Source organism: Lotus japonicus, chromosome 2, assembly GCF_012489685.1.
Source record: "Lotus japonicus ecotype B-129 chromosome 2, LjGifu_v1.2".
In the NCBI taxonomy this organism is placed as follows: Eukaryota; Viridiplantae; Streptophyta; class Magnoliopsida; order Fabales; family Fabaceae; genus Lotus; species Lotus japonicus.
Genome location: NC_080042.1, coordinates 95,321,042 through 95,333,245, shown reverse-complemented (window position 1 = coordinate 95,333,245; position 12,204 = coordinate 95,321,042). Strand labels below are relative to the sequence as shown.

General features: G+C 34.5%; 2 protein-coding genes across 2 annotated transcripts; both read left to right on the top strand.

Moving 5' to 3' along the window:
- Positions 1-2,014: 2,014 nt before the first annotated feature.
- On the top strand, positions 2,015-2,565 carry LOC130737345 (uncharacterized). Its single transcript, XM_057589090.1, has 2 exons — positions 2,015-2,274; positions 2,384-2,565. The coding sequence occupies exons 1-2, from the start codon at positions 2,030-2,032 to the stop codon at positions 2,460-2,462; spliced, it is 324 nt and encodes a 107-aa protein (XP_057445073.1). The 5' UTR covers positions 2,015-2,029; the 3' UTR covers positions 2,463-2,565.
- Positions 2,566-4,693: 2,128 nt separating this feature from the next.
- Positions 4,694-7,155, top strand: LOC130741434 (magnesium transporter MRS2-3). The gene is made up of 2 exons (XM_057594345.1): positions 4,694-5,735; positions 6,607-7,155. The coding sequence occupies exons 1-2, from the start codon at positions 4,755-4,757 to the stop codon at positions 6,892-6,894; spliced, it is 1,269 nt and encodes a 422-aa protein (XP_057450328.1). The 5' UTR covers positions 4,694-4,754; the 3' UTR covers positions 6,895-7,155.
- The last annotated feature ends 5,049 nt before the right edge of the window (positions 7,156-12,204 follow it).

Below are 12,204 nucleotides of genomic sequence, written 5' to 3'. Positions count from 1 at the left end.
ATAACAATTGCTAACCATGGTTGTTTTTAAACCATTCATTTTTTATAAATTATTGTACAATTTAAAATTTAAAAAATGCAAATAAGCGCAAGGCAAAAAAATTGTATGCTTAATTGTTGATTTTAATTGATTAAAGATAAAGAGATTGAACTAGTTCTTTTAGGCGCTTGCATTTGATTTAGACGTTGGAGCCCTATCAAAGTCTAATCGGCTCACAACTCCATCTCAGGTGGCATCCTACTCTCGAAGGAGTGGGGTCCTATAGCTACACATGGTTATCTTGCCCCCCAACTCAAGGCTTCGTTGGAGGGGGCTCTTACTTCTTCTATTGATTAAAAGAGAGCCTCAATATGTTAGTGCCGTAATAGAAGTTATGATTATCGTAAGTAGTGAACAACATTAACTCATTCATGGGCATTGATCAAATCCTTCTTTCATCTAGCAACACCTTAGGATAGCATAGTCTTCGAGTTAAGAGTGAGGTTCAAATAAGAAAATGCTTTCATTTAAAAAATTAGCCACTTACCTCTGTGAACTTTAATAATGAAGTTTTTTTAGGTCAAAATGAAGTTAGATGTTCGCCATTGTTATTTTCGTGGGAATAGATTGATTGTGCTAAATACAAGCACTCTTCAAAATTATTGTGTTGAGTTATAATTATTAAAAACTTTTGAATCACAATTTTTTTGTGTAAAACGAATTGATGTGTATATTACTTAATAATTTTACAAGTAAAAGAAAACTATTCTTATTTTGTTTTGGTAAAAATGACTATTAAGTGTAAATCGCTCTTATGAGAGGTGATATGATTGAAGCGTATATGCCCTAAACAAAATAAGAGCGATTTACACTTGGTTAAATTTTCAAAGTCAAAATCACTTTTATGATAAAACTTATAAAGATAAGTTGTGTCTAGATATTATAAGCTAGAGTTAATTGTTTAAGTTTATATTACAATGATTTTTGCAAAGATAAACTTATGAAAATAGATAATCAATCTGTAAGTTATATATTATGAGCTCGCTAACATAAATTTCTCAAACAAACTTCTAAATAAGTCCTTATATAATAATTACTTAATTAAATTATTATTTACCTGTTTCAAAAAAAATAATTATTTCCCTAAATGTACACATAATGAATTTTCAAAAGCTGTCATTTAACTTATTTTGATCGTAACCAATTTTGTAAAATCAATTTCACCCAAAATGAAACAAACACTTAAATGCACTCCAATTGTATTGCAAGAAGCAAGCAAATGCAGTTCTAGTTACAGATGCAGGCAAGAGAGAGGCGTTGTGAATTGCAATCGTAACCCATTTGAATGTTTTGTGTCCCTCCCTCTATTTATATGTCATTTGATATGATACCGGAGGGTGGTACTGGTTATGGTACAAGACGAAAGAACAAGGAAGTAGACTTGTTAAGAATACAATTTGGCAGTTTGAGGTTTGGAAGTAATTCAAACTATTATTATTTATAAAAAACACAGTGAACAAGGGGTAGAACAAAGAAGAGAAAGAGAACTAGAAATAAATCTCATTGAGCTCAATGGCTAAAACACACTTGAATCCAATTTGTGCAGCAGAGGTAAAGTCAAGTACTCAAGTCTTCTCAGAAGCACGCATCCAATAGGCAGCAACAGCAGAGAGCAGCCAAACTGCATTTGGTGAACAAAAACACAAATTAGTTTTTTAATTGGATGGAATGCAAGAACAAATATCTTTTGATGAGATCATGGTCATCACAACACACAAGTTAAAGTTAGTAGGAGTATTATTTTGTTTAAAATCTAGACTATCTGTTTTATTTGATTGATGATAACTAATAGTGGAAGCCAGCCTGGTCCACGCAAGCGTGACGGAAACTCCAAGGAAATTAAGAATCTATTCTATTCATTATAAGTTATAACTAACAGGAAAGATGCGCATCATATTCATAGCTATAACGTCTAACGGTGCGCCACCACCAACTGCCACCGAGATCTGAGTCGCCGGAACCCGATTCCAATTAAACAGAGAGAGAAAAGATGCATACCAGCCTTCCATGCAGCCAGGACCGGATGAATTATTATTGTGTTGATGAGGTGGAGGTTGAGCGTATTGAGGAGCATATGGCGGAGGATAGCCCTGCGCTGGGTACGGCGGCGGAGGATATCCTTGTTGTGGTGGATATCCCGGCGGTGGATACCCCTGAGGCGGATACCCCTGCGGCGGATATCCGTCCTTTCCGTACCCTTCCGGCGGATAACCTTCAAAATCAGAATCGCAAATTCAAATGAAGATCCCCAAATTCCCCTCTGATCAAAATTCAATTAATTAAGAAACAAAATGAATGGATCCACAGCATGCATGATCATGATGTGATGTGATGTGAGATTAAGAAACGAACTGACTGACCTTGAGGCGGTGGAACTCCGACGGGGGGCTGTTGCTGGTTGTAATAACTCATGGCGTCGGTGATGAGATGAGGGAAATAATGGATCGATGGATGGATATTTATGTATTTATTCAACAACACTCAATGCAAACAAAACAGAACATAGTGGTTGGCTTCGAGAAGGAAAAACCAAATAATGTCTATCAATAAATAAATACTGTTAAATAATCCCTCCATCCCTAAAATAATAAAATACCTTGCTCAACATTACTTACAAAATTTCAAGAGTTTAGAAAGTAACAACAAAATATTTAAGAGTTTAATTTTCAAATGTACATTGATATTTATCATTTTATGTCACATTAGCTTAAATAGTTACATCGCGACATATCACTTTTAAATATTAATTTACACTTATTGAGTTACCCTAAATTAAGATTAAATTGACCATATACTTATGGGTTGGGGAAGAAATCAATTTCTGATAGGTGTAATTTAACTTTCCAATGTACTAAAAAAAATTGAGAATATACTATTTTTTCTGAAAAAATTTGACCATATACTAGAACCAAAGGTGCACATGTATTGGAAGAAATTTAAACTAAATATAATTATTTTTCAATGAAATGCCTTTTAAATGCTTACTAACAACATCTATTAATTTATTTTTTGCTGTAAATGAAACATCTATTAATTAAATAAAATTAAATCGAAGAAAACTTATTGAAGTGCCTTTTAGTGGGTTTTCTTACTTTTCTTTATGCGACATTTCAAACTCAATATTAGTTCTTTAAAAATTTGTCCAGAGCTAGATTTTTAGAGGGTGCAATTTATATTTTTAATGTAAAAAAATAATATATTCTTCTTCACTTCATCTAAAAGGTTTACTTTTTTTAGTTAATTTAGTGAAAGGAAATACTGCTTGAGAAAACCATTGTATAAATCTTCTATACAATCTCGTAAAAAAAAAAAATCTTATATAGTATCTTATCTTATTAATATTAGAAATCTTCTTATTTCAGTTATGAGTAATGATATATACACACCTCATTTTTAAAACACTTCATTTCCACCTCTTTTTGTTTCTATCTCTCTCCTCTTACCATCTATCACATCTCATACTTTCTCTCCCTTACTTTTTCTTTTCTTCCTATCTCTCTCATCATTCCACCTACACACCTCAAAAGAGAGGTGTGTGAGTAACATTATTCTTCAGTTATAGTTTTTGGTCTTTCCCAAATAGATATTTTCTCCAATCTTGACAGGGTCAACGCCCACTTCTTCTTTGGTCACCATATGCCATTTGAACTTTATTTCCTACAGCCAAAATTCACACATTTCCATCTCAGCATACAGATATTTTCTTTTTGGATGCTCTTCTTTAATATTTAAAAAAAAAACAAAGAGAGGTCTAAAGATTCTATTCATGTAACTCATGTAAACCCTACATACTCACACTGTCCATACCTAATTCTAAATTAAGAATATCTTATGGTTTGATTTGATCTTGGATCAATTTTGGAAAAGCTTGTAGCTCCTTTTAGTTGATCTAAATATCATCAATCATTGGGAGACTTATGTTTGCATAATATTTGTATAAAAAAAATGTTTGCATAATATCTCCCGAACATTCTTCCTTAAAAACTCAATTTGCTTTGATGTGAAAAAATGTGACAAAATTCACAAAAACCGAACTTACATGTGAAGTTGACAGATTTGATCTATTTTCATAAAGTAATTAGTACAGACTCGTTAATTATTGGATCGAGTTAAGATTTTGATATGTTGTTCAAATCTCATTGATCTTCAATCCGATCAGACAAATCATCAATCAGATGTCTATACTAAGAAAAACAACCCACACAATATCAAGGGAAAAAGAATAAAATCCTACCCTCCTAACTCTAAGTGAAATTACACAATTAAGAGATAATTTTGACTTTTCCTGAGCACTTAAACTAAATGAAATTTTAACAAAATAATTAATCAATTTTTAAAATAGAAACTCTCATCCTAAATAGTAAGTAGTTTAAAAACCACGAAAATCTTCAGCCCATTTGATTTTAATACATGTGATAATTATCTAATGATCAAATATTAAAAAAAATTATCTACTAATAATTATTTAAAAGAAATGTAATTATTGTTTAGAGAATATCTACAATTATTGAATTTATCAAAATCCATGATAAAGATGAAGAAAAATAAATCGAATCTTAAAAAAGAAAAGAAAAATAAATCGAAGTTAATGAAGGCAAGAGTAGAGTAGTGATAAAATTGAGAAGAGAAAAGTTAAAAATAAAAAATATAGGGATTCGGGAAATTGAGTATGAAATTGATGATAGAATAGGAAATGAAAGCAAAGGGAAGGGAAGATGAGGGGGAACGGGAATGGCAACAACGATGAGAGGTGGGTTCGGAAGAAGGCCACTGGGGTCAGGGCATGGCTCCTTCTTCAAGCAAACGGCGACACGGAGGTCGTTGAGGCCGGGAAGCACGCTATCATGCGCCGCACTGGTCTTCCTGCACGTGACCTGCGTATCCTGGACCCTCTCCTTTCGTACCCATCCACCGTTCTCGGCAGAGAGAGAGCCATCGTCATCAACTTGGAACACATCAAAGCCATCATCATCGCTCATGAGGTTCTCCTTCTCAATTCCAGAGACCCCTCCGTCACCCCTTTCGTCGACGAACTCCGCGCCAGGATCCTCCGTCATCGCCACGCTACCACCTCCAACCCTAAACTCGAGATGGACAATCCTGAAGATGGCGGCATGAAGATTCTCCCCTTCGAATTTGTCGCACTCGAGGCTTGCCTTGAGGCTGCTTGCAGTGTCTTAGAAAACGAGGCAAAGACGCTCGAGCAGGAGGCTCATCCCGCTCTCGATAAGCTCACTTCCAAGATCAGTACTCTCAATCTGGAACGCGTTCGTCAAATCAAGAGCCGTTTGGTTGCCATCACTGGTCGTGTTCAAAAGGTAAGGGATGAATTGGAACACTTGCTCGATGATGATGAAGATATGGCCGAGATGTATCTCACCGACAAGCTAGTTCAGCAGCAGTTCGAAACTTCTTCTGCTGAAGAAGATCATGATGGGGACGCCATGGATAATCTTCTTCAACCAGATATAGATGAGGACGGGACACATCCTGAAATATCATTGGAACCTGGTGGAGCCAATACAAGTGATGAAGATCATCAAAATGCTCAACACCCTTCTAGTTTACTTAGAAGGGATAGCCGCGCTAGCACTACCTACAGTGCCACCACCAAGCAACTTGATGTGGAGGAGCTTGAGATGCTCTTGGAAGCTTATTTTGTGCAGATTGACGGCACTCTCAACAAGCTATCTACGGTATGCACTTTTATGACCCTATTTTTGGTAGAATAGTCCAACAAGTTCCTCCAGAAACACAGCTGTTACACTTTCGAAATTTTGGGATAAAGAAACTTGGACACTAGCCATATCATGTTTTACCTGTCTCGGACATATATGTGTTGGATACTTGATGGACATTTGTGCTTGTGTTCTGCAATATTTTCTTCATTTTTCTGAACTTTTATATCAATACAAATGAAAATACCACAATATTTATATAAAGGATATGCTTGAAAGTACTAATGCAACATAGTGACTCATGTTCAAGATATTTTTATACTAATTTTGCATTGCAGTCTTATAATTTTTAAAGTCCTGTATCTGTGTACTATGTTGCATTAGTACTTTCTAGCTCTCTGATCAAGTAGCCTGATGAAGTTTTATTCATTGGATGCTGGAAGAGTGATCATATTCATGTACAATGTTGGAGGAGAGTGCAAAAAATGTGCAGTTTTTTCTATTTCCAAGAATTATTGAGAACTCTTTTTTTATTTCTGTTTGGGGTCTTGGACTGTTAAGAATTCATCTAATATTTCTTGCAAAATATATGGGATTGGAGATACTTTTATTTTCAAATCGTTGGAACAACTTCTTGTATGTTAGAAATGGTCAGAATGTTGGGGTATATGGCTGGGACAGATAAAGATAGAGGAATTACATGAAGGGAGTTGGGCTAGTTTCGTGGTTTGGTAGTTTTAGGTTATGATCTTCTTCAAGCAAAGGATAAAAGACAATTAATATTAGCATTTCTGATCCAATGTCAGTTATCTTCAGTATAGTTTGACATGATGTAATTTATCTGTCCCCTATAAAATGAAATTCTTATTTGTTGCTTGTCTTATTGAAGCTGAGGGAGTACGTTGATGACACGGAGGATTACATCAACATTATGCTGGATGACAAACAGAACCATCTCCTACAAATGGGAGTCATGTTGACCACAGCAACTCTGGTTGTAAGTGCGTTTGTTGTTGTGGCTGGTATTTTCGGTATGAATATTAAAATTGAGCTGTTTAATCCCGATATAGCTGGAATGAGAGAGTTCCTCTGGACTGTTGGTGGCAGCACTGCTGGAACCATATTCTTGTATGTGGTTGCCATTGCCTGGTGCAAGCACAAGCGCTTGCTGGAGTAACTAGGCACCCAATTCATCAAGAAATATAATGCAATACAAAAAAACTACGTTGTACTTATGTGCTATAAACTTTAATATGAGACTGCTGCAGCATCTAGTTGCTTCTTGTACACGATGATCCTTCAATTTCAACTACTGTGCATGATATTCTGTGGACAGAATGCCAGAAACATTATTTTATGTACACTTGCTGCATTTCCAGCAACATTTCTGCTATTTACACTAAGATTTTCCTCTAAGATTCAAGGATTTTTCATCTCATATATTTATTTTTTTAGCTTTGTCTTACTCCTATGGTAGTTATTCTGTGAAGTGTGTATTGACTTCTTTCTTTGTAAAGAAAATCTTTCAGCAATACTTGGGGATTGAAGACCTTTATATTCTACTAGCCCGCAATTTTTTAAATGCTATCCTGGTTAACTTGGCAATGTGTGTTTATGGCTTTATGCCCGTTTACCTTGAAAGACAAGCAAACATCTCATCAAGCTTGCATGTACAAATCCCTCACAAACTTTGACGCATGTCATCAGATATAACATCTTTGTCTTCGTGCATTTCATTGTCTCCCAGGAGTTTGAGGGTAAATTTATCTACAAGGACCGTTGTTCTAGTAGGTACTTGTTCCTAAACTTAAAGATCATTTCTAGCTTTCTTGCATATCCCACTCTGAAGTGTATGAGTTAGCTTTCTAGAGTCAGAAAGGACATCAGACACCTTATTTTGTCGTCATGGATCGATAGTATTTACCCTGGATGGGGTAATGTCGGCACAGTTCATACCATGTTAATGATAAAAGCATCACTCCATCTAACATTCTACGCTTAAAAGGTATTTTGAATGACATATATCTTGCTAACATAAAAGAGAGAGAAGTATGAAGAAAAAGGATGTGGGGTGGGATGAAAGAGAAAGCGAGTGTGAATATTTGGCTTGTAAGAGACTTGATGAAATTTCCTCTTACAACCTAGGGCCGCCTCTGTTTCTTCACCTCTAAGGAGAGCTATCCTCTCTCCTGGGTGAAAGCTTTAATTCTCTTTGTAGGATTGTTTAGATTTCCCTTTTTCATTTGTCCCATCACCCACAAAGTTCCAGCACCATATAATCCTCCCAGAACTCATTGCATTGGCTCTACTGTCCCAATTCTAACAATTGAACCTCCAATCAAGTTGCTGGTGATGGCAGAGTAAGGTAATGGTTATGCAACCAATGGCACCAGTCTTGAAGGCTTCTGTCCAAGGCATGATATGGAGGAATGATGTCCAATGGAAGCTAGTGCAAGAAGAATATCCGAGGAATGGTGATTTTCAGCAAACTGGTATGGAACAATTTGGATCTTGTGATATTTAAGGGCTAAAAAAAATTGTTAGCTGCTGCATAAATCAACATATGTTTTCTTCTGATATATTATGTATTTAAAAAAAAATATGGTTGTAGAGTTTGGACTCTGGAGAGTCGTTACTCATTCCTTGATTGGCTCTTAAAAATTTGCACTGGCTCCATAATTCCTTCCTCACATGGTTTCACTTTACTTTCTCTTTCTGATATGTTTTTCTCTTGGGATATCAGGTCACCAAGTTAGTTTCTTTCCTGCAAGATGTATCACTAATAACATAAAAGCAATTTAGTTGGATTGAAATCACTCCTTCAAGGGGTAAGAAGTATTTAGGTAGAATGAGGCACTCGTTGACAACATCAAATATCTAAGCGACTCAACTACTGAATAATTTGGTAGTGTGACCAAACATTACTTTTAGGTTCAACATGTGCATTCTTAGCTCACACTTGGGCATCTAAAGTCAAATGTCTTCGTTGTTTACTCTGTTCACACCCATGAACCTAACTGAAATCATGGAGGGAACTGCTTAGTTCTTAGAGAATGTTTGGTATAATTGCTGTCATTGATACTGTGTGACTTGTATCTCGACCAGAACTCCCATGATGATACTTTGGACAAGTTTGGCAGTCCCTCGTGCTCAGGGGATCAACGTAACATCAGGAAGGAACTATGTTTTAAAAGTTGAATTTCCTTTATCCAGGGTCCACATGGCTTTGTATATATTTTACAGTTCTATCAAGACTTGTGACCACTGACCAGCCACGTAATTATCCAATGCCACAAACTGTAGTGTTGGGATTTTTATTTTATCAAGACCACATATAGAAGATCAGAAAGGAACAGAGATGTATTGTAATGTGAAGTCCAATGTTAAACAACAAAAACTTGTCACATGGTCCCAAAATAAGAGCCTGTACTTCAAAGGAACTAAAATTCCTTTGACTGAAGTGTGGCTTTTCTATAGATATGTTGGTAGAGGGTTTAAGTTCAGGTGAAATGGGTGACGTAACCAAACATTATTTTTAGGTTGTTGGATATATGTCGTTATTTATCTTGAATAAAGTTGCTAGCTTATGTATCATGTTACGCACTTAAACTTTGATAGCATGTTTTTCCCTTTTATACGTGGTAATTGTATGGAGTTAACCCTTTTTGCTTGCTACTTGTTGTTTGGGCGCTTAACACTATTAGGCGATGAATATTCTTCGATGGAGCTTAACCTTTGTGCGAGTGGGGATGAAGACTTGAAGAACTGTGGATGACTCGAAGAATAGAGTCGGGTGTAGGGCTAGAGCCTTGGGTTAGAGAGCTTACCGTTATTGGTTTAAGCTTGCATAATGATTTTAGAAATTTATATTTGGGGTTTCGGGTACTCGCTTTGTTCAAGGTTTGATGTAAATTTATTTACAGTTGAAAGTATGCATGTCATGTTTTGGGAATACTTCGAAAAGAAAAAAAATATACGCATGGTTATAAATCCCTTTTTGAAAATATTGCATATTTACTTTATCAGGTTGTTACCGTAAGCCCTGAAATTCGGGGTGTTACAGCCTGCGTCTTCACAACAGAGGCAACAAATTGCATCCTTTGAATTTTAAAGGTATTAGCCCTTGGAATAGGTGACGAGATTCACAAAATTTAATTTTTCCGAACTTCACTATATGACGAAGGAGAGCTTTAACTGAACTTTCTCAAGCCAAAATTTGTTCAAATTGTTGAGTGTTGGTTGAAATTTTCAATTTTTTGTCGAAATGCTTGAATATTAAAGGTATTAGCGCTTGGAATGGATGAAGGAATTCAAAAAAATTAATTTTTTCGAGCTTCAATATATGATGAAGGGGAGCTTTAACCAAACGTTCTCAAGCCAAAATTTGTGCAATTTTTTTAGTGTTGATTGAAATTTTCAATTTTTAGTCGAAATACGTGAATTTTAAAGGTATTAGCCCTTGGAATGAGTGACGAATTCAAAAAAATTTAGTTTTTTCGAGTTTTACTACATGATGAAGGGGAGATTTAACCAAACATTCTCAAGCCAAAATTTGTTCAAATTTTTTAGTGTCGGATGAATTTTTCAATTTTTAATCGAAATACTTGATTTTTAAAGGTATTAGCCCTTAGGATGGGTGACGAAATTCAAAAAATTTAGTTTTTCTGAACTTCACTATATGATTAAGGAGAGCTTTATCCGAACTTTCTCAAGCCAAAATTTGTTCAAATTTTTTAGTGTTGGTTGAAATTTTCAATTTTTTTGTCGATGTTCTTGAATTTTAAAAGTATTAGCCCTTGGAATGGGTGACGGAATTACAAAAAATTTCCGAGCTTCACTATATGATGAAGGGGAGCTTTAAAAAAATTTCTTAAGCCAAAATTTGTGTAAATTTCTGAGTGTATGTGGAAATTTCCAATGAATAGTCGACATGCTTTAATTTTAAAGGTATTAGCCCTTGGAATGAGTGACGTAATTCAACAATATTATTTTTTTTCGATTTTTACTACATGATGAAGGGGAGCTTTAAACAAACATACTCAAGTCAAAATTTGTTCAAATTTTTTAGTGTTTGTTGAAATTTTCAATTTTTAATTGAAATGCTTGACTTTTAAAGTTATTAGCCCTTGGAATGGGTAACAAAATAAAAAACAATTAATTTTTCCGGGCTTCATTATATGATGATGGGTAGCTTTAACCAAAAATTCCCAAGCCAATATTTGTTTAAATTTTTCAGTGTTGGTTGAAATTTTCAATTTATAGTCGAAATGCTTGAATTTTAAAGGTAATAGCCCTTGGAATTGGTGACGTAATTCAAAAAATTTAATTTTTCTGAGTTTCATTATATGATGAAGGCTAGCTTTAAACAAAATTTCTCAAGCAAAAATTTGTGCAAATTTCTAAGTATTGGTCGATATTTCCAATTAATAGTCGAAATTCATGAATTTTAAAGGGATTAGCCCTTAGAATGGGTGACGAAATTCAAAAAAATTAATTTTTCCGAACTTCACTATATGATGAAGGAGAGCTTTAACCAAACTTTCTCAAGCCAAAATTGTTCAAATTTTTCAGTGTTGGTTGAAATTTTCAATTTTTAGTCTAAATGCTTGAGTTTTAAAGGATTAGCCCTTGGAATCGGTGACAAAATTAAAAAAAATAATTAAACGAGTTTCATTATATGATGAAGGGAAACTTTAACGAAACTTTCTCAAGCAAAAATTTGTGCAAATTTCTGTGTGTTGGTTGACATTTCCAATTAATAGTCGAAATGCTTGAATTTTAAAGGATTAGCCCTTGGAATAGGTGACGGAATTCAAAAGAAATAATTTTTTCGAGTTTTACTACATGATGAAGGGGAGCTTTAACCAAAATTCCTCAAACCAAAATTTGTTCAAATTTTTCAGTGTTGGTTGAAATTTCCAATTTTTAGTCGAATACTTGAATTTTAAAGGTATTAGCCTTTAGAATCAGTGACGAGATTCAAAAAAAATTTATTTTTACGAACTTCACTCTATGATGAAGGAGGGCTTTAACGAAAATTTCTCAAGCCAAAACTTGTTCAAATTTTTCAGTGTTGGTTGAAAATTTCAAGTTTTAGTCGAAATGCTTGAATTTTAAAGGTATTAGCCCTTGAAATGGTGACGTAATTCAAAAATAATATTTTTTTCGAGTTTTTAGATATGATGAAGGGGAGCTTTAACTAAACTTTGTCAAGCCAAATTTTTTTCAAATTTGTGAGTGTTGGTTAAAATTTTAAATTTATAGTCGAAATGCTAGAATTTTAAAGGTATTAGACCTTGGAATGATTGACTTAATACAAAAATATTATTTTTTTCGAGTTTTGCGACATGATGAAGGGGAGTTTTAACCAAACAATCTCAAGCCAAAATTTGTTCAAATTTTGAACATTGGATGAAATTTTAAATTTTTAGTCGAAATGCTTGAATTTTAAAGGTATTAGCCCTTGGAATGTGCGACAGAACTCAAA